At 38.5% G+C, this 20,764-nt stretch overlaps 2 protein-coding genes across 2 annotated transcripts in view; one reads left to right on the top strand and one right to left on the bottom strand.

The window, feature by feature from the left end:
* Positions 1 to 8,455, bottom strand: part of LOC134661245 (spectrin alpha chain) — a 62,659-nt gene extending 54,204 nt beyond the window's left edge. Inside the window, exons 1-5 of the mRNA XM_063517232.1 lie at positions 8,334 to 8,455; positions 2,466 to 2,559; positions 2,208 to 2,381; positions 1,361 to 1,627; positions 920 to 1,108 (exon numbers count right to left, since the gene is read on the bottom strand). Of these exons, the coding sequence (XP_063373302.1) occupies positions 920 to 1,108; positions 1,361 to 1,627; positions 2,208 to 2,381; positions 2,466 to 2,540 (705 nt within the window). The 5' untranslated portion in view covers positions 2,541 to 2,559; positions 8,334 to 8,455. The remainder of the gene's footprint in view (positions 1 to 919; positions 1,109 to 1,360; positions 1,628 to 2,207; positions 2,382 to 2,465; positions 2,560 to 8,333) is intronic.
* Positions 8,456 to 8,552: 97 nt separating this feature from the next.
* The window catches only part of LOC134661250 (protein vav), a 62,445-nt gene continuing 50,233 nt past the window's right edge, over positions 8,553 to 20,764 (top strand). The window contains exons 1-3 of the mRNA XM_063517236.1: positions 8,553 to 9,112; positions 14,189 to 14,364; positions 15,448 to 15,507. Coding sequence (XP_063373306.1) covers positions 8,894 to 9,112; positions 14,189 to 14,364; positions 15,448 to 15,507 — 455 coding nt within the window. The 5' untranslated portion in view covers positions 8,553 to 8,893. The remainder of the gene's footprint in view (positions 9,113 to 14,188; positions 14,365 to 15,447; positions 15,508 to 20,764) is intronic.

The raw sequence follows: 20,764 nt of genomic DNA, 5'->3' as shown, positions 1-20,764 counted from the left end.
AGTACCATTCAATATTCGTTCCAAAGAGAATATAATCACTATGATTCGTTCATTGATAATATAGTTGGTCAAACCAAATTGTCAGTAAATAAGAACACAAAAACTATACTCATCCTTTTCTTTTGGGTTCTAGTACTGGTGCAAGACAAAGATAGTATGATTCTCTCTATGTCAAACTATAATTGTGCAATATAAGCTTTATGAACACGGATGAGGTCCTTAAAAAATATAAAAAAAATCTTTGATTTTATTAAGCAGTATTCGCACGATCATTCACGAGCACAACGGTCTTGTAAGAACAAGACATGTAAGGTCGTTTATATTACTATCTCACTCTATCCTATAGCTTGAAATGATAGTTGATCGGGTCGTGTAGACGCGGCCCGCGGCTATAATATTTGGCTGTTTGCGTTTATTTTTTTTTTAAAGTAAAAAACACTACAGTAATAAGTTATTACTGTAGTGTTTTTTTACTTCCCGTCCGCTAGAACAGGACAGCGATAGTTTTATTTTTTTAAATTAGAGTTTGACAATAAAGAAGTACTTCCAGTACTATTTTTGCTACAATAAGGTGAACATTTCCGAGCATATTGGAGAAAATACTGTTTTTGTACTTTTTCACAATGTTTAAAGTTCTTTCTGTTTTAGACATGTCTGCACGGACCGAGGAAATAATTCTTACCTTCATAAGAAATATAAATGATTGGTATCTTCTATACTTACAAGACTTGGTCCAGAATCGTCAAAATCTGACTCTTATCTAATTTGCCGAATCCGAATGATATTGAAATTGGATTCTGTCCGTCAGTAAAAAAATCTGTAGCTTAGTACACAAACACAGATCTTAGCGCATTTGCTCGGTCAGGCCGTACACCTGGCCATATCCTGTATCTGCTGGAACTGTCCAGGTCTTACTCACATCCTTGCGCTTGACAATGGTCTCCCGCTCAGGGTGGCCCTCCAGCACCAGGCGCTCGGCCAGCTGGTTGACCTCGGTCACGCGGTACTCCTGGGCGGCCATGTCCTTCTGGAACTCGTCGAACTTGCGCTGGAGGACCTCCACGTGCTCCAGGTCGGATCCGAACTCTTCGGCGTTCACGAAGGTTTCCTGAATGAGAACAATTACTTTAGTCCACAGTTTTTACGGACAGATTTATAATCAAATTATTATTCATTAAATATAGATCAAGTCAAGTCTCATGAACCCAGTACTAAACCAACACCAGCACCTGCTGAAGCTTCATGCCCTTGTCAGCAAGTCTGAACAGCAACACCAACTCCCACAAACGGTGCAGCACATCCAACCACCTATAAAGTCTCAGAACAGTTCCTAATAATAAATACTCGAGTAGAAACTAACCTTGTCATGAATCCAGAACATGACCTCATCGCAGTGCCTCAAGAACTGCACCAGCACCAGCGCCTGCTGAAGTTTCATGCCCTTTTCAGCGAGCCGAGACAACAGCAGCTCCCACAGACGGTGCAACTCGTCCAGGCGCCTCCTGATGGTTTCCGAGGCGAAGTGGTTGCTGGTGATCATCTCGCTGCCGGTGTTGTCGAGGACCACGATCGCGTTGGAGTGCGCGGCCACTTCCGCTTCGAAGGCTTGGTGCTTCTGGATCTTGGCCTAGTGAAAGATGAAGAGATTATGATTTGTAGATAGTCTTATGTTAATATTGAACTATTTTCATAAAACATTATTTTAAAATGTAAGATATACGTTTGTAACTTAGAACATAGACAAAGACTTGGATATTCATCATGAAAGCCTATTGAAACTTGAAGGTACCAGTTTCCATACCCTGTTGGGAGCGCCTAACTCCAGCTATCTTTCCTTGAATTTTCCGCGCTGAAGGTGTGCGGGATCCTCATGGTCTCTCCGCATACTTGTCAGTGGCCTTGTTAAGGATTTGAGATAATGGTGATTGGAATAGTTGAATACTAGTGGTACCTGCAGGTTGGTGGGATCTTTGTAGCTCTCATCGCTGACCGCCTGCAACTCCTGGATCTAACACTCGAGCTCATCGTCGAACTTGAAGTACTGGAAGCGCCTAGTCTTCCAGCTGTTTGTATAAGTACCTGCAGGTTGGTGGGATCTTTGTAGCTCTCATCGCTGGCCGCCTGCAACTCCTGGATCTAACACTCGAGCTCATCGTCGAACTTGAAGTACTGGAAGCGCCTAGTCTTCCAGCTGTTTGTATAAGTACCTGCAGGTTGGTGGGATCTTTGTAGCTCTCATCGCTGGCCGCCTGCAGCTTCTCCTGGATCCAGGACTCGAGCTCGTCGGCGTCGCGTTTGAAGTACTGGAAGCGCCTGGAGTCTTCGAGTTTTTCGCGCTTGGCGCGCGCCTCCTGCTTGAAGTCTTCATAGCGGTTGAGCACCTGGGCGGAAATTTAGATGTTGGTTAGGGTTAACATAGGATTTAGTTGTATTATGACATACTTGTGTGGACATATCATATTAACCTGTTCACGGCGCTCCTGAATGTCCTCGGCTGTTTCGAGGATCTTCACCTCCTTGGGCGGTGGGATCTGCTCCATGGTGGATGCGTCAAATCAACTGCAACAAAAACTTATGAGTTAAAACTGCAGCTAAAATTAAATAGATGTCAATTAAAAGGTTGAGAAAAAGAGGAGGTCAACGCAATAAAACCCCTAATGTTTAGTTCTGTGAGTGTGATGTACCTACTGCAAAATAAAAGTCGTAGAATCGATATATGTACCCGACTGCAAAATAAAAGTCGTAAAACTTAATAGAAGTAATAGAACTGTCATAGGGACCATCACTCGACGCGTTAGGTTTAATCTTAATACGCAGGATTAAAAGTAAAGTAGAAGTACAACAATAACCTTCCCCTTTTTTGAAGTCGGTTAAAAATGCAAGTCGTGACTTTGCGCACTTGTATCTCGTGATTGTGTCTTGTATCAAAAAACTCTTGTAAGGGCCGGTACAGACGGACTGCAACCCGACTGCAATTTGTATGGGAACTGCACGCCAACTGCAACGACACCGTGCAGTTTCCATAGAACTTGCAGTCCGTCTGTATAGGCCTTTAGTGTCGCACCGCATTTTTAAGCGGATCGTCATTAAGACCTCAAAACGTAGACTCAATAGCCCTGCTACACTTAACGTGGTCTATGGTGTACCAATTAGTGTAAAAGTATCTGTGGTAAACTGAATCTTCCTGCGTGAGGATAACGTACAGTTTTGAGTGTGCGAAGTATTTGCGTGCTTAAATACTGCAGTGCGACACCTCCGCGGAATTTAGAACTATAAATAAATGAAACGACGCATTTTATACTTTTTATAGTGCCTTCAATACTTGGTAACACTAATTAATCATAGAAACCTGAGACTCCCGAGAGACAGGTACTAATTTCCATTAGTTAATAAATGGCTAAATATACTTGTTTTTGTTTTTGCTTCTTATCTGTCCCGTGAGCCAGGGAAGGTTACAAAGATTGTTAAAAAATGCGATCGTACATAGAAACACTCGTCTCGCCGTAACACGTCACATTCCTATTATAGCAGGAAATTACGATGTCCCGGTAGAGGGGAGTGGGTGGCATGGCAACGTTATTCTACTCTAGTGAAGCCCGCCTGTATAGCAGTTTTAGGCCACATATAATCGAATAAAAAAGTAAAAAATAGTCTATGATATTAAAGATATGTTTACACTTTTCCTATGACGTCGACTGTACCGCTTTAAAGTGGCAGTACATCGTACTTGTCTATCGTACGGACAAGGAATTTAATTTCAGTGTACCATTGCCTCATACTATTGTCACTGTGACAAGGTACGAAATGGTGTTCAAATGAAATAACTTGATCAAAGCTAATATTGCATTCCATTGATACTAAGATAACATAAGTACGGAACTTACAATATTTGAGTGTGAGAAACTAACAAATAGCTATTGTAAGATTTATACATTCAATCTAATTTAATCAAGCTAGCCTGAGTTTGGAAAAGCAAAAGAGCTGAGATGATGGTTAAGTAGTATTGTACTGTTACAAGTGTTACAACCTCTAAACACAATCAACACGGGTGAAATTCCCACGGCTCCTAAAACAGAACATTTCATCATAAAATCAAACATAAAACTCGCCAAACTCGGCCAGGAAATACTCTAATTGGTCCATCTCCATACTACACGACCAGAAAATGTCTACACTAGAAAGCATAGCTATTGTATACATCCTAGAGACCTCTGGCTAGTGGTCGACGTGAATGTAACACAGCACTTTACTTTTGGTTGTTACAGTTCTAGTTGGGTAATGTTACAGAAGTGAGATTGTGAAGTTTTAGAACAATTTCAAAACTGAAAAAACTATTCGGCGTTTTTATGAATGTAGAATCGGACCAAGCGAACGCTGCATGGCATTTGCATAGACAAAGTGTGGCCATGTCATCATTAATGTCATATTTCTATTAAAATATGACGTTTATAATGACACTCCCCCACTCTGTTAAATGGGGCATTATCTATGAAAGAGGACCTTATTGCCGATGGCGCTTACGCCGCACAGTGTCGCGCGGCATTGTATTTATATCGGAGCATCTTTAATAATGGTGTAAGCGCTATCGACAATAAGGTTCCTTTTCATAAATAACGTCACATATTCAAATCGGTGCAAAGTTAGCTTAGACAGACTCTATCCCAATTTCTCAAATACAGTTCGATTTCAGCATTATAGTATGATTTTAGCACTAAATTTGTCGTCTCTGATATCACAAATGTATTATGTCAAAAAATCCCACGAATTTCAACCATTATGACAGTATGACATAAATAACTGCCAAAAACATGATCACAGACTCCCCGTGTAACCGTTTAGGCGATTACCATTAAAAAACATACCAACATAAGGTCAAACCGCACTTGACATCACTAGATGACATCACATGGCCTTGTGACTCATCCACAAAAACGCACGCCACTCGACAATCAACCTTAACTAATTGAAATAAAGTCTATTTTCACCTCAGTGATAGTGTGTAAAAACTGGTACTCTTAAAGCTACGTTACGTTAAAATAGTCCTTAAATATTTAAGGGTAAAGACCAGACCGGCTGCAAGGTCTAATCTATTGATAATTGTAATAAAGAGCTCAACAAAGTTACGTTTGCTTACATCTAAATGAGTGAACTAGAGTCGAGTCTTATGTATAATTTTTAGAAGGGCGTAACGATCGTTTGTTTCTATACAAAGATAGACTATTTGTGAAGTTCATCTAGACGCTTCTGGCGATGAGAGCGCCGCCGTCGGCAATTATGTTAAGTTTGTGGCGTGTATGCTATTATCACTTAGGAATTTGGGTTTCTTTTGTTATTAATTGGTTATTCTGAAGTGTCAATGTTGTTCTTTTTTTATTAATTACTAGCGACCCGCCCCGGCTTCGCACACGGGCACTTCGGGTTAACAAATTATACATATCACTTTCTCATGAATCACTCTATCTATTAAAAAAAACCGCATCAAAATCCGTTGCGTAGTTTTAAAGATCTAAGCATACATACATACAGACAGACAGGGAAGCGACTTTGTTTTATACTATGTAGTGATTAATAGGTTACGGTTCCTTAGAACTAATAATAGAATTATGAAAACAGCTTTAATTAAGAGCTCACAACCTTTAATGTTAATTGTATTTATTTATAATATAAACAAAATAATTAGTTAATACATTTCATCTTGTTTAACAAAATGGGTTTAAGTTATACAATGGTAATTCTACCAGCGGCTTGTAGTAACTACATATCTAAGAAACATAATAACAATTTTTTTTATACAAATTTCATTTTTGATACAAGTTTTTTTGCCAGTCATTTTTTTTTTCACCTAAACCTAACTCTATGAACTTGCATTATTTTGTCACTGCATTTCTGTGGTCTTCATCTTCAGATGAGTGATGTCATCACAATATGTATTGCATTGATACAGGTTTAATTTATAAGTGTGCAAAATTTCAGCTCAAATAGATACCAACAAGTGTTTCAAAATAGTTTGCAAATATATAAGACAGTATATTGTACATGCACATACAAAAACATTGCCAAAAAATCTTCTAAAAAGAAGAATCAATCTAAATCAGAAATTAAGTAATCATTTTAGGGGGTTGTGCACAAATCACGCAAGGTGTTTTCGGCTACTTTTTGACGAAACCGAGAAAAAGTATCTACTCATGTGGTAGGTATTTTTTCTTAGTTTCATTCACTACAGAAAAATACTTGTGAGGTCTCCTTATACCCCACCTCCCCCAACGTGATCTGTCGTGAATTTTAGTGACCCCCCCCCCTCCCCCTATCGAACCTTGCATGATTTGTGCACAAGCCCTAGTTTATATTGCTTCAGACTCCTCAAAGCCTATTTCTCCATAAATATAAACAGAATTGCAAAATGCCGTCTGTAATGCAATATGCTACATAGTTATTAGATATCAAGTCTACAATCTCTGCATATGTATGTCATAATCATCATGCAGTCATGCGGGTGTGGCTCATATGTGTATCATGTATCTCAAACATTTGTACAGTCAAGTGTAAAAATATGGGTGCACACATCACATTCAAAAATATGTCCCACAGCTCTTATGTCAGCAAAGTAAGAACTATGGGACACTTCACTGTACAGAAAGGTGACCCTTCAGAGGGCACGTAAAGCCAGGAAATAAGACAGGAAAAAAAATGGCGCCCAATTGCGACGGAAGATTTGATGATTGCGCGGGTTTTAATGTTTTACTACAATAACTGAACAGAAAGTATACTTCTGATCAAAATTTCGCTAGTCAAATCTCTCAGCTATGTCACTAGTCACTAGCTATTTTATACTAAAGTTATACTGCTATGGCAGCATTTCCCAAACTATGGGTGAGTGGGTTCTGAAACTACTAGGAAATCTGAGAGTCACTAAATACTATTTTATACCCCCTTTAACTTCTCCTCGGTTGGACCCCAAAAATGGCAGTTTTTGTTAGGTGGGTCAGAGCCCAGTCAACTTTGGGAACCCCTGTGCTATGGTGTGCAGACTTGGAGAGTTTGTCGCTTGATGCTTCAGCCAAAATAGTGTAAAACTAAGAGACAGAATAAAACTGGAAGACATTAGAAAGAGAACAAAAAGAATCAACAAAACGTCTGCAGAGAAAGCCCGTAGCATTTGTTACTTTTGCTACTTGGCTTATCAGCCAGTGGTCATACTTTATTTATTACTTTAACATAGATATAGGTACTTAAATTATATATTTTTTGTAGTAACACTATATGGGATTTGTGCCTGCAATAAATAATTTCAATTAAATGCAATTTATTCATTAATTAAAGGTTTACAATTTGATCATCTAGATTCTAGTATTTTAAGGTGCACAAACTTGGAAATTTTATAACATGCTATGAACATCTCTGAAATGTTTATCATGGCATCTTGGCTGTGTAATTGGAATGTAGGTCATAAAGAAACATTTGTAAAATAAAAGCAAAAAGGTGACAGGATCCTAAACAAACTCAACCAAAACATTAACAGAGTGTGTAAAAATGTGGGCAGCCTATGCATTATACATTTCACAAAATTTTGTATTAACTGGAATATTAATATTTGTAATAAAATTTATTTCTATAGGTACTGTAAAAAAAATCTTAATCTATCTCAATCCAAGTAAAAAGAAAACAATGACTAGAATAAGAACAGGATAATACAAAAATACTGATTCATCACAAGAACTACTTACCATGCAACATCAGAAAAATACTTACTATTTACAAATATGTGGTGTGTATTTAGTAAGACCCAAATAGCAACTTTACAACATCTACATAATCAAACAAGGTGTGGCTACTGCACTCTATGAGGCCGTTATGTACGTTAATCAGTTTAAAACTGCTAACTGCTAATGTTCACTGCACATTATGAGCACATACATACCTTTCCAACTAATCTTTAATGCACTATCGGGTGCCCGAGATACGGTGGGAATAGCAATTATCGATAGAAAGTGTGCGGTTCGCTCGCTCTGTAGTCACGCACAAACGATTCGAGCTAGTCGCTGGAATCACCGGCAAGCGCATACCTACTTCCCTGTTACGGCCATGACGTAATGCACCAAAATAAACCTAATAAGGATAATCACCGTTGGCGACAAATATAGACTTCCGCTGAATGAACGCACTCTACGAGTAACAGTTTTTTATAGTTTCAATCGTCCACCATAATCAATTTGGGAAGGCAAAGGCAATTGGAATTCGGCGATACATGGGTGTGTCAGATAAGAAAATACTCTTAGAAATAGGTGGCGAATTGTGAAGTGAAGCAATATTGGTACATAGGAGAAAAATCTTACCGTAAAAATTGATTTACAGTGGAAATTCGTGTGTGAAGTCACTTTTAACGGGAAATTTATAGAAAATCGTTCGTTCGACGTGCACTCGCGTCACTCCGCCTACAACTAATGTTGCCCTAGCGGAAAATGAGTCATTGATTGATCTCGCTGCGTTCCGTTTCATATGTTTTATGTTCACATTTCATCATGTTTTATTTTAAGGTTTTACTGTTATGGGGTAGAGAATGCATTCTTAATGAAAGCTCGGAATGTTTTATAAAATATTGAGTCCTAATGGTGGATTTCTCCACTTTTACAACCGGCAACTAACGCACGCCTGGCAGCACCAAATTTTCACAAAAACCAAAGCCTCTTGTTTTAAAAGTAAAAAACAATCATTCCGCATCTAGCATCTAGCAACACTCTGGACCAGTTGTCAAAGAACTCTTGTCTTGTGCTGTTGCTCCCGTGTTTGTTGTATCAATTTGTATGTCAATTATCAATTAACCCTCGTTGAATGATGGCTTGTTGATTATTAAAAAGCAGTGCTGCCGTGACTCTTGATGTGCACTGCGTGAATTATGGCGGCGGGTGGCGAGGAGCTGTGGCGCGAGTGCGCGTCTTGGCTGACGAGATGTGGCTTGCTGCGTCCTGACCACAAGGCGAACTGGGAATCTAGCACGATACACGACCTGGCGTACACGCTGCGGGACGGCGTGCTGCTGTGCAACCTGCTGAACGTGCTGCAGCCGGGCTGCGTGGACATGAAGGACGTCAACCAGCGCCCGCAAATGGCCCAGGTTTGACCTTAGTCATTAACGCGCTCATTGACGATGCGATTTGTACGCTACGCGTAACGTAAGCGTATCTCTAAATAATTCAGGAGTGACTTCCTGCCCATTCGGGTGATAACATGAATGGGTGAATACATTCATTATAATGTATGTATGTATGCAGCATTGAATGGGCATTGATACAATATTCCCCTCGATATATTCGTGACGGTATCTGGGGCATGAATGAGATGTGTGTTCTCATACATTCATTTAAATGAATGTGTGGTCTCATACATTCATTTAAATGATGTCCTGTTAATGTAAGCACATTAGCTAAATTGGTCTAACAGAAAAGTGTTTTGTTCTTGCATCATAGTTAATTATTCACCTCTGTTTTTGAATGATAATTGAAGCATTTCTTTAAAAAAATACTATTTGATGCATATAAATAAATATAACTAAAGATATCATATTATGTGCTAAGATTATGTAGACAGATTGAGCTTATGTCCCAGCAAGCATTTTTGTTTTGATGATAAAATTTACATTCCTAATGCAAATAACCTTCAAAACCTAATAACATTTTACTAGCTTATAGAATAAAACACACTTCAAACATATTCCTTCCAACAGCCTGTACGAACTTATAATCATACCCCGGCCGGCGAGAGCAAAAATGTTAATAGTGCGAGGACACACACTTTGGTTGATGTCGATAAAAACAACACGATGTACTGGACCACCGTTATGATATGCAGAAGTATTAATTATTGTTGTAAACAAAATTAAAACCAAGTGTTTGTATTTATTCAGTTTAAAATTGTTTTAGGGTTATTCTTAGAAACGCGTGGAGGTATCAAGTTGAAATAAATAACAAATACTAATGGCTCAGTTTAAAAAAAAAAAAAATTGTGCTTAATTAAAAGTCGACTATTCTATCGACATACGGATGGATATTTAATTAAGCACTAGGAGCAGACGCATTTTTGCTCTCGCCGGCCGGGGTATGCTCATAAAAAACATTTGGTAACAAACAAATAGCACGAACTGGACCTAAATGGCGTTCAAAATGAAGTCCTTACTCAGTAACAATTCTTGTGACATACACCGCTGTTTGACGGCAATAGGATGTCGGCAAACAAGTGCTTTTACCATGTACTAATCTAAAAACGCTGATTGATATGTTATCATTAAATTGAGGTAATATTGAATGCGTCTACTGTCTTTTATCGTTTGCTTCAGAATTAGAAATGACATTGAACACATGAAAACAGTGAATTCTTTTTCGCAGTCGACCCATTTCTAGTTTGAATAAATTCCTAGAGACCAGTTATTGAAAATATTACCTGGTAATATTAGAATTATGACGTTGGCAAACTTCTAATATTATCAAATGAATATTTATTATGAAATAAGCCACTAGAATCAATATACGACATCCAGCCTAAACAATATTTCAGCTAATACAAACTACATAATCAAAAAACTTTTCCTCAAGATACAATAAATATGGTAGCTTTTTTAAATCATTAATTGATATACAATTGCCAAACGCGATGAGATATTCGGCGAATCCATCAATTAAATACGCTGACGTAGATCATTAACGCTAATTTGCTAAGTGTTGTAATAACTTAATTCTAAAGTACAGTGAAACCTGGATAATTGAAATCTCAAGAGACCGGCAATTTTGTGTTAGATGTAAAAAAATGTATACCACATCGGTGGCAAACAAGCATTCGGGCCGCCTGATGGTAAGCAGTCACTGTAGCCTATGGACGCCTGCAACTCCAGAGGTGTTACATGCGCGTTGCCGATCTTTTAAAAACCTGCACACTCCTGTTTTGAAGAACCTTTGGTGTTATGGGACCGATACCGGCCACTTGTCTGCAATTATTGAAGTTTCCTGTTTATCCAGGTCCCAATTAACCAGGTTTCACTGTATATCGGTAAGGCATATTCGTATCAGTAATCGACGTTTAGTAAACTAAGGCGTCCCATTCAGTGCTAAATTTCATTATTTTAGTGATCTAAGTTGAGCTAACTGGTCACCGTACCAGTTAAGATTTGTATGTAAAATTTGTTAATAAGCATACCCCGGCCGGCGAGAGCAAAAATGCGTTGACAGCTTAATAGTGCGAGGACACACACTTTGGTCGATGTCGATAAAAACAACACGATGTACTGGACCACAGTTATGATATGCAGAAGTATTAACTATTGTTGTAAACAAAATTAAAACCAAGTGTTTGTATTTATTCAGTTTAAAATTGTTTTAGGGTTATTCTTAGAAACGCGTGGAGGTATCAAGTTGAAATAAATAACAAATACTCATGGCTGTTTAAAAAAAAAATTGTGCTTAATTAAAAGTCGACTAGAATAGTCGATATTTAATTAAGCATTAGGAGCAGACGCATTTTTGCTCTCGCCGGCCGGGGTATGCTTATAATTAAAAAAAAACCACATGAAATTTCGTGTATAGTTAAATTAAAATTTTAAATAGTCGCCGACAGTAATCAATCATTAGTAAGATTTTAAACCATTTTATGTCAAAAATTAAGAGCTGCTACTCTACAAACTGCTAGATTGGTTTGAACCAAAAGGAAACTCGCTTTCACATAGAAAAATCCGCATTCAAATTGGTCCATCCATTTGAGTGCCACGATGCCACAGACAAACACATAGACATTGCATTGGCGTCAAAAAATCACGGCAGATCACGTTGGGGGAGGGGGGGATAAGGAGACTCACTTGTATTTTGTCTATAACTAGCAACCCGCCCCGGCTTCACACGGGTTAACAAATTATACATAAACATTCCTCTGAATCACTCTATCTATTAAAAAAAAAACCGCATCGAAATCCGTTGCGTAGTTTTAAAGATCTAAAGTCTATAGTCTTATTTGGTAGACTAAAATGACATTTCATACTATTTAAAAAAAATAGATTTTAAGCATACATACAGACAGACAGACAGCGGGAAGTGACTTTGTTTTATGAAAGATCACACTATGTAGTGATTTATCTTAAAATTTGCTTGAAATAAAATCTTTCACCCCTGTTGGTAGCCAAGAACCTCACCAAGGAGAAGGGGGAAGGTATATATGATATAATATATTCGCCTTCGAAGTGTTGCCTCCCTGTCACACTTACGTACGAATTTACAAGTGCAATAGAGAAGCAACAGGTCGAACGTGGTTCTCGGTAGGCCCTCAGGTGTCCTCTGCTATCCCGGCAGGTGCCTAAGCCAATAAGCCCTTCGGCCATCCGGGTCACGACGGCGTGGGTCAAATCTTTTCTAAGTATATGCAATCCCCTGAGGGATTATGGCGCTCCCGGCCATACCTAACGTAGAACAGTATGTTGGAGGATGCTGGCCTAGGTAATTTTTAGGGTTCCGTAGCCAAATGGCAAAAAACGGAACCCTTATAGATTCATCATGTCTGTCTGTCTGTCCGTTTGTCCGTCTGTCTGTCCGTCCGTATGTCACAGCCACTTTTCTCCGAAACTATAAGAACTATACTGTTGAAATTTGGTAAGTAGATGTATTCTGTGAACCGCATTAAGATTTTCACACAAAAATAGAAAAAAAACATATAAAACATATAAACATACTTCGAACTGAAACTCAAAATTTTTTTTTTCATCAAACCCATACGTGTGGGGTTTCTATGGATAGGTCTTTAAAAATGATATTGAGGTTTCTAATATCATTTTTTTCTAAACTGAATAGTTTGCGCGAGAGACACTTACAAAGTGGTAAAATGTGTGTCCCCCCCCCTGTAACTTCTAAAATAAGAGAATGATAAAACTAAAAAAAATATATGATGTACATTACCATGTAAACTTCCACCGAAAATTGGTTTGAACGAGATCTAATAAGTAGTTTTTTTTTATACGTCATAAATCGCCTAAATACGGAACCCTTCATGGGCGAGTCCGACTCGCACTTGGCCGCTTTTTTCTTCCTATAAGACATTTATTTTATTCATATATAAGGTACAAAAACATGACAAGAACAATAAACAAAAACAACTTAAAATTACAATTACACTAAATACCAACTATTCTAAACTAAAACTAAACTAAATCCAAAAAAGGCCCCTGCAGCATAATGGTCCCGAATATTGACGCTATACTTACCCGAATATCTGCAACATTCATTTGATGGAAATGTCGCTTCTTTCATTCGGAATACGGGTGTTTTTGTCATCAAATGAGTGTTGCAGATACGAGGTTGAGTAAGTATAGCGGCGATATGCTGGCTGCGTTACCCCGCAGAACTGCCAGACTGATGCGTTTATTCGGATTACATTTTGTTTACCTCAGAACCACTTTAGATTAAACCGCTCAATATCTGCCATTCCAACTGTCATGGTAATGACTGCCTTCCAAAAGATAACGTATCTCTTCTGAGAACCATTCACAAAAGACTTCTTTAGCTGGTACGAATACAGAGTAGATAATAGTACAGTAGTACCCGTAATACTATCACGTTACGATTTCACAAATGATATGTCATTTTACGTCGCCATCAGATATATCAGAATGGTCCAGGTGTTCATACATATCTGAACAAAGCCTCTATTATTAAGACGTTAGCGCGTGTTCTGATATTTTTGAGCACCTTGGCCGCTCCTATATGTCTGATGGCGAATGAACAGCAGACTTGCATTGGTCGATAATCTGCATTTAACAATGGCAGCGCAGTGCTATCTCGTACAGATATCAATATCTGTTTGAACACCGAGTACTACGTACCTACGTAAGATAGACATCAGTTAAGGAAACGTGCGCAAACATGGATTGTGTTGAGGGTTATGACAAATGCCTATTTTGCATGAGAATAAAAAAACGCATCAAAGATGTGTAATCCAAGCATTAGAAATGTCGTTTACAGTCTCCATTAGGTATATCAGAGCGGCCCAGGTGCTCAAAAATATCAGAACACGTACTCTAAATCAACCAAAAGGGTTGATTCCCGCACGTCTCCTCTCATCTCTCATCATAAATCATTCATTCATTCATTCATTCATTCCTGTGGAAAGGTAGTCTAACCTTAACCCCTAAATAGTTACTAACCGTATTTTTTGTCCACAGTTCCTATGCATGAGGAACATCAAGGTGTTCCTCAAAATGTGCGACGAGGTGTTCGAGCTGCGCGAGACGGACCTCTTCGACCCGTCCATGCTGTTCGATCTGTCAAACTTCCATCGCGTCCTGTGCACGTTGGCGAAGCTGAGTCAATGTCCCAAGGCGGTCGCTAAGGGCATCAAGTAAGTTATCTTTGATCCAAGTGCATGGGGAACATTGAGGTGTTCCTCAAAATGTGCAACGAGGTGTTCGAGCTGCGCGAGACGGACCTCTTCGACCCGTCCATGCTGTTCGATCTGTCGAACTTCCATCGCGTCCTGTGCACGTTGGCGGAGCTGAGTCAATGTCCCAAGGCGGTTGCTAAGGGCATCAAGTAAGTTATCTTTGATCCAAGTGCATGGGGAACATTGAGGTGTTCCTCAAAATGTGCAACGAGGTGTTCGAGCTGCGCGAGACGGACCTCTTCGACCCGTCCATGCTGTTCGATCTGTCAAACTTCCATCGCGTCCTGTGCACGTTGGCGAAGCTGAGTCAATGTCCCAAGGCGGTCGCTAAGGGCATCAAGTAAGTTATCTTTGATCCAAGTGCATGGGGAACATTGAGGTGTTCCTCAAAGTGTGCGACCAGGTGGTCGAGCTGCGCGAGACGGACCTCTTCGACCCGTCCATGCTGTTCGATCTGTCGAACTTCCATCGCGTGTTGTGCACGTTGTCGAAGCTGAGTCAATGTCCCAAGGCGGTCGCTAAGGGCATCAAGTAAGTTATCTTTGATCCAAGTGCATGGGGAACATTGAGGTGTTCCTCAAAGTGTGCGACCAGGTGGTCGAGCTGCGCGAGACGGATCTCTTCGACCCGTCCATGCTGTTCGATCTGTCAAACTTCCATCGCGTCCTGTGCACGTTGGCGAAGCTGAGTCAATGTCCCAAGGCGGTCGCTAAGGGCATCAAGTAAGTTCCCTCTTTGATCCAAGTGACTCCTCTGATCTGTCAAAGTTGTGTGACCAAAGCCTCCGCATCATTGCAGCAGAACTGCTGGCTGGCGCACTCACTTAACGGTAACTAGCTTATTTATTTCCTTTATAATTTCAACAATAAAATTACAATTTCATAATGGATACCTCAAAACGGAAGTAGCGAGTAGCAAATCGCAGTAAACACTATAATCAAGGTGTAAACAATGACATCCCCAATGTGAAGGCCAGACGCAATTAACCCGCAGCCATACTTACCTGTACTGACCTTATCTAACTGTCGCTATTGTTTGCAGGCCTTTCTCCGCTCACAGGACCCAGTCTGAAGAAGACATATACAAAGACCTGCAGTCCGTGTAAGTACTCTTTACATTTATCTTTCTTCCTGTACATTTAATTATCAATATCGACGACTTTCTTCCAGGACGAGTTTTTCATTTTTAAATTATAAATAATTGGAAAAATTTGTTGTGTCTCCTTAAAGAGTGTAAAAAAAAAGGAAGAAATGGAAAGTATTCGCACGCTTCTGGTAAACTTCAGTAGCTCAGTTGGCTAAGAGCGATTGGACCGGCATTCCAAAAGACCGCAAATTTGAGTATCGCTCGAAGATGTGAATTTTTCCATTTCTTTTTAATTAAAAAAAATCGGTTCGTGTGATTAAGCAACCTCGAGCAGAGCTTCAACTAAAAATGACGAGTTCTAGTCTTAACCCTTCGTATGCCGATGTTAAAATATTGCAAAAGAATATTTTGCTAATTTCGCGTATTAGCAAAGTATTCCTGAGTTGCATTGATATTAAGATCTCCGAGCATACGAAAGGTTAAACCACCAACTTTGCCAACACGCCGTCCAGTGCCGTCTCTCTCGAGACGCCGAGAAGACTCGAGTGCCCGCACACGACCACGCCCGAAGTCCCCTGGGTCCAGTTCACGATACCCAGCGCCTCCTGCGAGGATCGCGTCGAGGAGATATACGAGGACCTGTGCTACGTCAAGTTCACGTCGGCTTTACCTGAGGTGACTTGGCTGGTCTATCCTAAGTCCCAGTCATTTATGCAGTTTTGAATTTGGAACCTTCCATTATATGTACATAGTTACAAAAAATTGAATTTCTTTTAAAAGGACATCGGGACTTAGGACGATATTGTAAACCTTATTGCAATTCAATAAGGTTTACAGATAGCCAGTTTAGTGATTGAGTGTTGGTAGTTTTGACGGGTGACACGCGCGCGTTAGCGGCGTTTGTTTTTCTTTCATTCCGCCGAAAAAAGGTCGAGCGAAAGTGAATAATGATAAGATTGATAAGAGTCCCTTTGCGTTTTGGAAAGGAATGCTAATAATCAAAACACTAGTTTTTCATTAATATAATCGACTTCAAAAAGGAAAATATATTTAAATATTATCCCTTTTACATTTGAAGTCGCCATTTTTTTAAATAAAAATTTTGTATAATTTTAAACATTTTGTTCGCTTAGACGATTCTCATTTAGTATAATCGTTGGGTCAAATAATTTCCTAAATAACAGATAAAGCTAATGCGTGCGATTTGCCTTACTATATCATTAATCATTATAGTTATGATAACACTTATGCCTTTAGCGCAAGTAAGGGTAGTCAACAAAACTCCAAAAACCCCATATAAATAAAACTGACGACCTGTCGTTAAACTTCTCTTTCACACTTGTATGTTCGAAACAAGAGCCAATTAAGTAGCAATATGTCCCCTTTGTTTAGCTGCTGCCCCGCCGCCAACGGACTTGTAGAGAGTATCAACAGTAATAACAGTATACAGTAGAACTTAGATTATCCGGACTAATTGGAACCGAGACTCGAATGAATTCATTCATGTGTCCATGTTATTTAGTAGTTTGCTGTTCATATTAACGTTAAAATGTGAAATACCGGGTTTGAATAATCGAGGTTCTATTGTACTACCCTTACAGACGCTAACTGTATTTCATATTGCAGCTGTTCAGTTAACTATGCGCGACTAGAATTAGCAATGAAAATGGGTCATTTTACGTGAAGATTTACTTACAAAACCTGTGTTCAGAGGTCCACTGTCTAATAAAACCTGTTCAGTCACTACTGCACTTACTACTATATATTTGTATTAAAACGAAACACCTTACCTTATTTGGAAACTAAATTGTAGCCAATATAACAGGGTCATCTAGTGTGATATTTGGCAACTATTAAATTGCTACATTTAACAAAACTATCGCGACTATAGACATGAAACTCACTAATCATATCATTTATCCCTGACGTATAAACGCGTCACTTAATTTAACTCTTGAATGCATCACTAGATAAAACAACTATTTCAGTACTCCCTAATAGTTGCAAAGATCTAAAAGAAATATGATATAAATATAAATAACCTAGAAACATGTAACTTGAATAGTCCGGATTTAAAGATACCAGGCTAACATGAGCGTTGAAGCTATGGCTAATGAGACTAATTGACATGAGGACGGCCACGGCACTAATCGTTGACACTTTTAATTGACAATTCTTAGCCCGTATTGCAACGGAATAAGGATTGACATAGGTCAGTTAAGAATGTTGCTGTTAGTGCTATTGTTAACTGACATATATTAAACCTTATTGAGAAGTATTAAGGCCCACAGACGATTAGTTAAGAGCGCTTTTAACACGTAATGCAAATAGGTCCGTAGAACGTCGAGTGCCGAGCGACAAACTTTTAAGGTAGATACAAAGGCCTTTGTGGTCGACTTGCAATTTTATCGAGAGCCCTAACGAACTAGAACTAGGACGCGACAAGGAAGAAAAAAAAAACGCTCTGGGTATTGAGAGATACTGGGTGGATTTCGAAAGTTTTGCACATATATATCAGAGCGGCCAAAGGTGCTCACAAATATCTCAACACACCTTTACTAGACAATAACATTTGTTGCGTTATAGAGTGCGTGTTCAGATATGAGCACCTCGGCCGCTCCGATATATCTGATGGCAACTGTAGATAGGTAAGATCATTAATCTCATAATTGAGCCAGTGAGCCTTAATTCGCTTAGAGTTTAATTGATTAATTTGTGTAATGAAAATTACTAATACATTTATATGGGTTTTCGACGATTTGGTTACGTAATGGAATCTATTACATTATGAACAAACTTCTAAGTTTTATTCAATTAAAAAGAATATATGCTAAAACGACTTTGCTTTTTATTCGGTAAGCGCTACGCGGAATACACGCATTTTTTATTATTATTACTCCCAAATTATTCCGATTCTTAGAAAGTAACAGTAAAATTAGCACGATTTATACCTATAGACCGTTCCAAATCAATAAGATATCTGTTCAGCTTTTTATGCTAAGCTATTTCAGTTTAATGTCCGTATAATGTATCGGTATAATCTTAGAAATCTTTTAAATATATTACCATCCGTGAATTCTTGGAATGAAATTTAGGTTGTAGAAAACTGTAGCAGTGGCCATCAGATAAATCGGAGCGGCCAAGGTGCTCACACATATCTGTACACGCCTCTATTGCCAAGGCGTTAGAGCGTGTGTTCAGCTATTGTGAATACCTTGGCCGCTCCGATATATCTGATGGCGACTGTACTTATTGTAAATTATTGGCCTCTTACTCTTAGCGGCGGGAAATAATAATAATAATAATTAATTATTACTTAATTATTAAGTAGTTAATTCAAAATTAAATCACTCCACTGTGTAACGAAAATCAATCGAAAGAAACGAAAACTTAGGTAGTAAATAGTGGACCACCGAACTTGTTTTTATTAATATTCGTATTGATATTTATGCTGATCGAGTATTTATCAGTATCACGCATACCTAACCGTCCAGCATAATATGTACTATGTTTTAAGTTTTAAAACGAATGATCAAACAATGTTGTCTCACTATAAATTTGGGTAATATAATACATATATTTATTTTATCTATTAATAGTTCGAACTGTCATTATTAACGCTCTTTACTTTATTAATAATAGCTTTTTATTCCCGTATTTACGCAGAACCAACCCAAATTCTCGGTATCGCAATTACTATTTTACTTAAAGAACATTGTTTGCCATTCGTAAGGCTGCGCACCGTTCATTCGAAACTCGACTCCATTTCAAAGACATAAGAGTACATTTTAGATTGGCAGATAAAGGTGTTAGGGTGAATGCACCATGTTTCAAAAAGAATTGGGTTTAGATTTGAACGGTGTAGCGAACTTTTGATTGTGAAGTTTTCAATGCATATCAAAAGCTAATACCGCAGAATCGGTATTTAATTTGTACTATTTCTGTGCCGAATTAATGTCAGAACATTTTTGTTTACGTGTTACGTGTTAACGTCAATAGGTTTATAGCTTGAAGTTAAGCCCAAGAGGCCAATTACTTCCATTGATGTCAAACTAAAATGATTTTAAAATTATTTTTTTACCACACCAACTGGTAAAGGTTCTCTTGATTGTTCAAAAACTGATAGCAAACTTGCATTTTATTTACACGTGAGGCAAAGTAATCAAATGCAAATTTTGAGTTGTTTTCTTATGTTTGCTGGTAGAATTGACTTTTAAATGATGATTTTGAATGATAAATATTTAATAACATTCATTTGCATTTGACTTGTTTCATATCTGGTTAGTGTGGTGAAATTTTTTTGTGTTTCACTCGGGGTCAAATTTTGTTTAACCCTCGTGCTTTGAAACCCTCGCAACGCTCAAGATTCCATTTCGTGAACCACTCGCTACGCTCGTGGTTCAATTTTGGAATTTTTCGCTTGCTCGGGAATTAATATTAGCACGAGCGGTTAAACAACAACTTTGCCCTCTCGTAAAACAAATAACTATTTCCACATAAATACACAAGAGTCTATTCTGACTGTACAAAGCTAATTGGTTTTGATATGTATCGACACAATGAAACTCATAATAAATCGATATGAAAGCGCTCAAAAACCAGAAGACAGGTGTGTTGGTCATTTGTGTTCCACATACGACTGTTCGGTTCTGACTTCTGAGGTACCTACATTGTAGTTTATTTTTAAGGTTTCCTGTTACTTGCTTTACATTTGAAGTGTGTTAATAGTTCAATAAGTTGTATATCTAGTACTCTGTCGCTTTAATTAGCTTTGAAAATTAGCCGCCTGCTATTGGATTTTGTAATTTCTAAAATATTTGTACAATCGCCATTAGATATATCGGAGAGGTCGTGGTGTTCGCAAATATCTTAACACGTCTCTATTGTGCAGGAGTGTGTATTAAGATATTTTTGAACACCTTAGCCGCTCCGATATATTCGGGTGGATTTAAAAAGTACATTATTAATAACATCAATTCGTCTAGTGTAATTGGTTCCATTGTGTTACGAAAGCAAATATAATATTAAATGTGCGATTAATTTTCGAAAGGAATTAGGGTAATTCGCCAGTAACTGGCCACCTGTTAGTAACTGGCCACCCTACTGTTGCTGGCGAATTAACCTAATTAGATATGGAGAAGAATTGAAGTGATGTTTACAAAAACAACATAACTGACTACACTGGTTGACACCTGAAACCATTAACAATGTTCTTAAAAAAGTGTCAACCGCTCTAAGCAGTTATGTTGTTTTTGTAAACATCCCTTCAATT

The sequence above is a fragment of the Cydia amplana genome, chromosome Z (assembly GCF_948474715.1).
Source record: "Cydia amplana chromosome Z, ilCydAmpl1.1, whole genome shotgun sequence".
Classification (NCBI taxonomy): domain Eukaryota; kingdom Metazoa; phylum Arthropoda; class Insecta; order Lepidoptera; family Tortricidae; genus Cydia; species Cydia amplana.
This window is presented reverse-complemented; position numbering and strand designations above follow the sequence as displayed.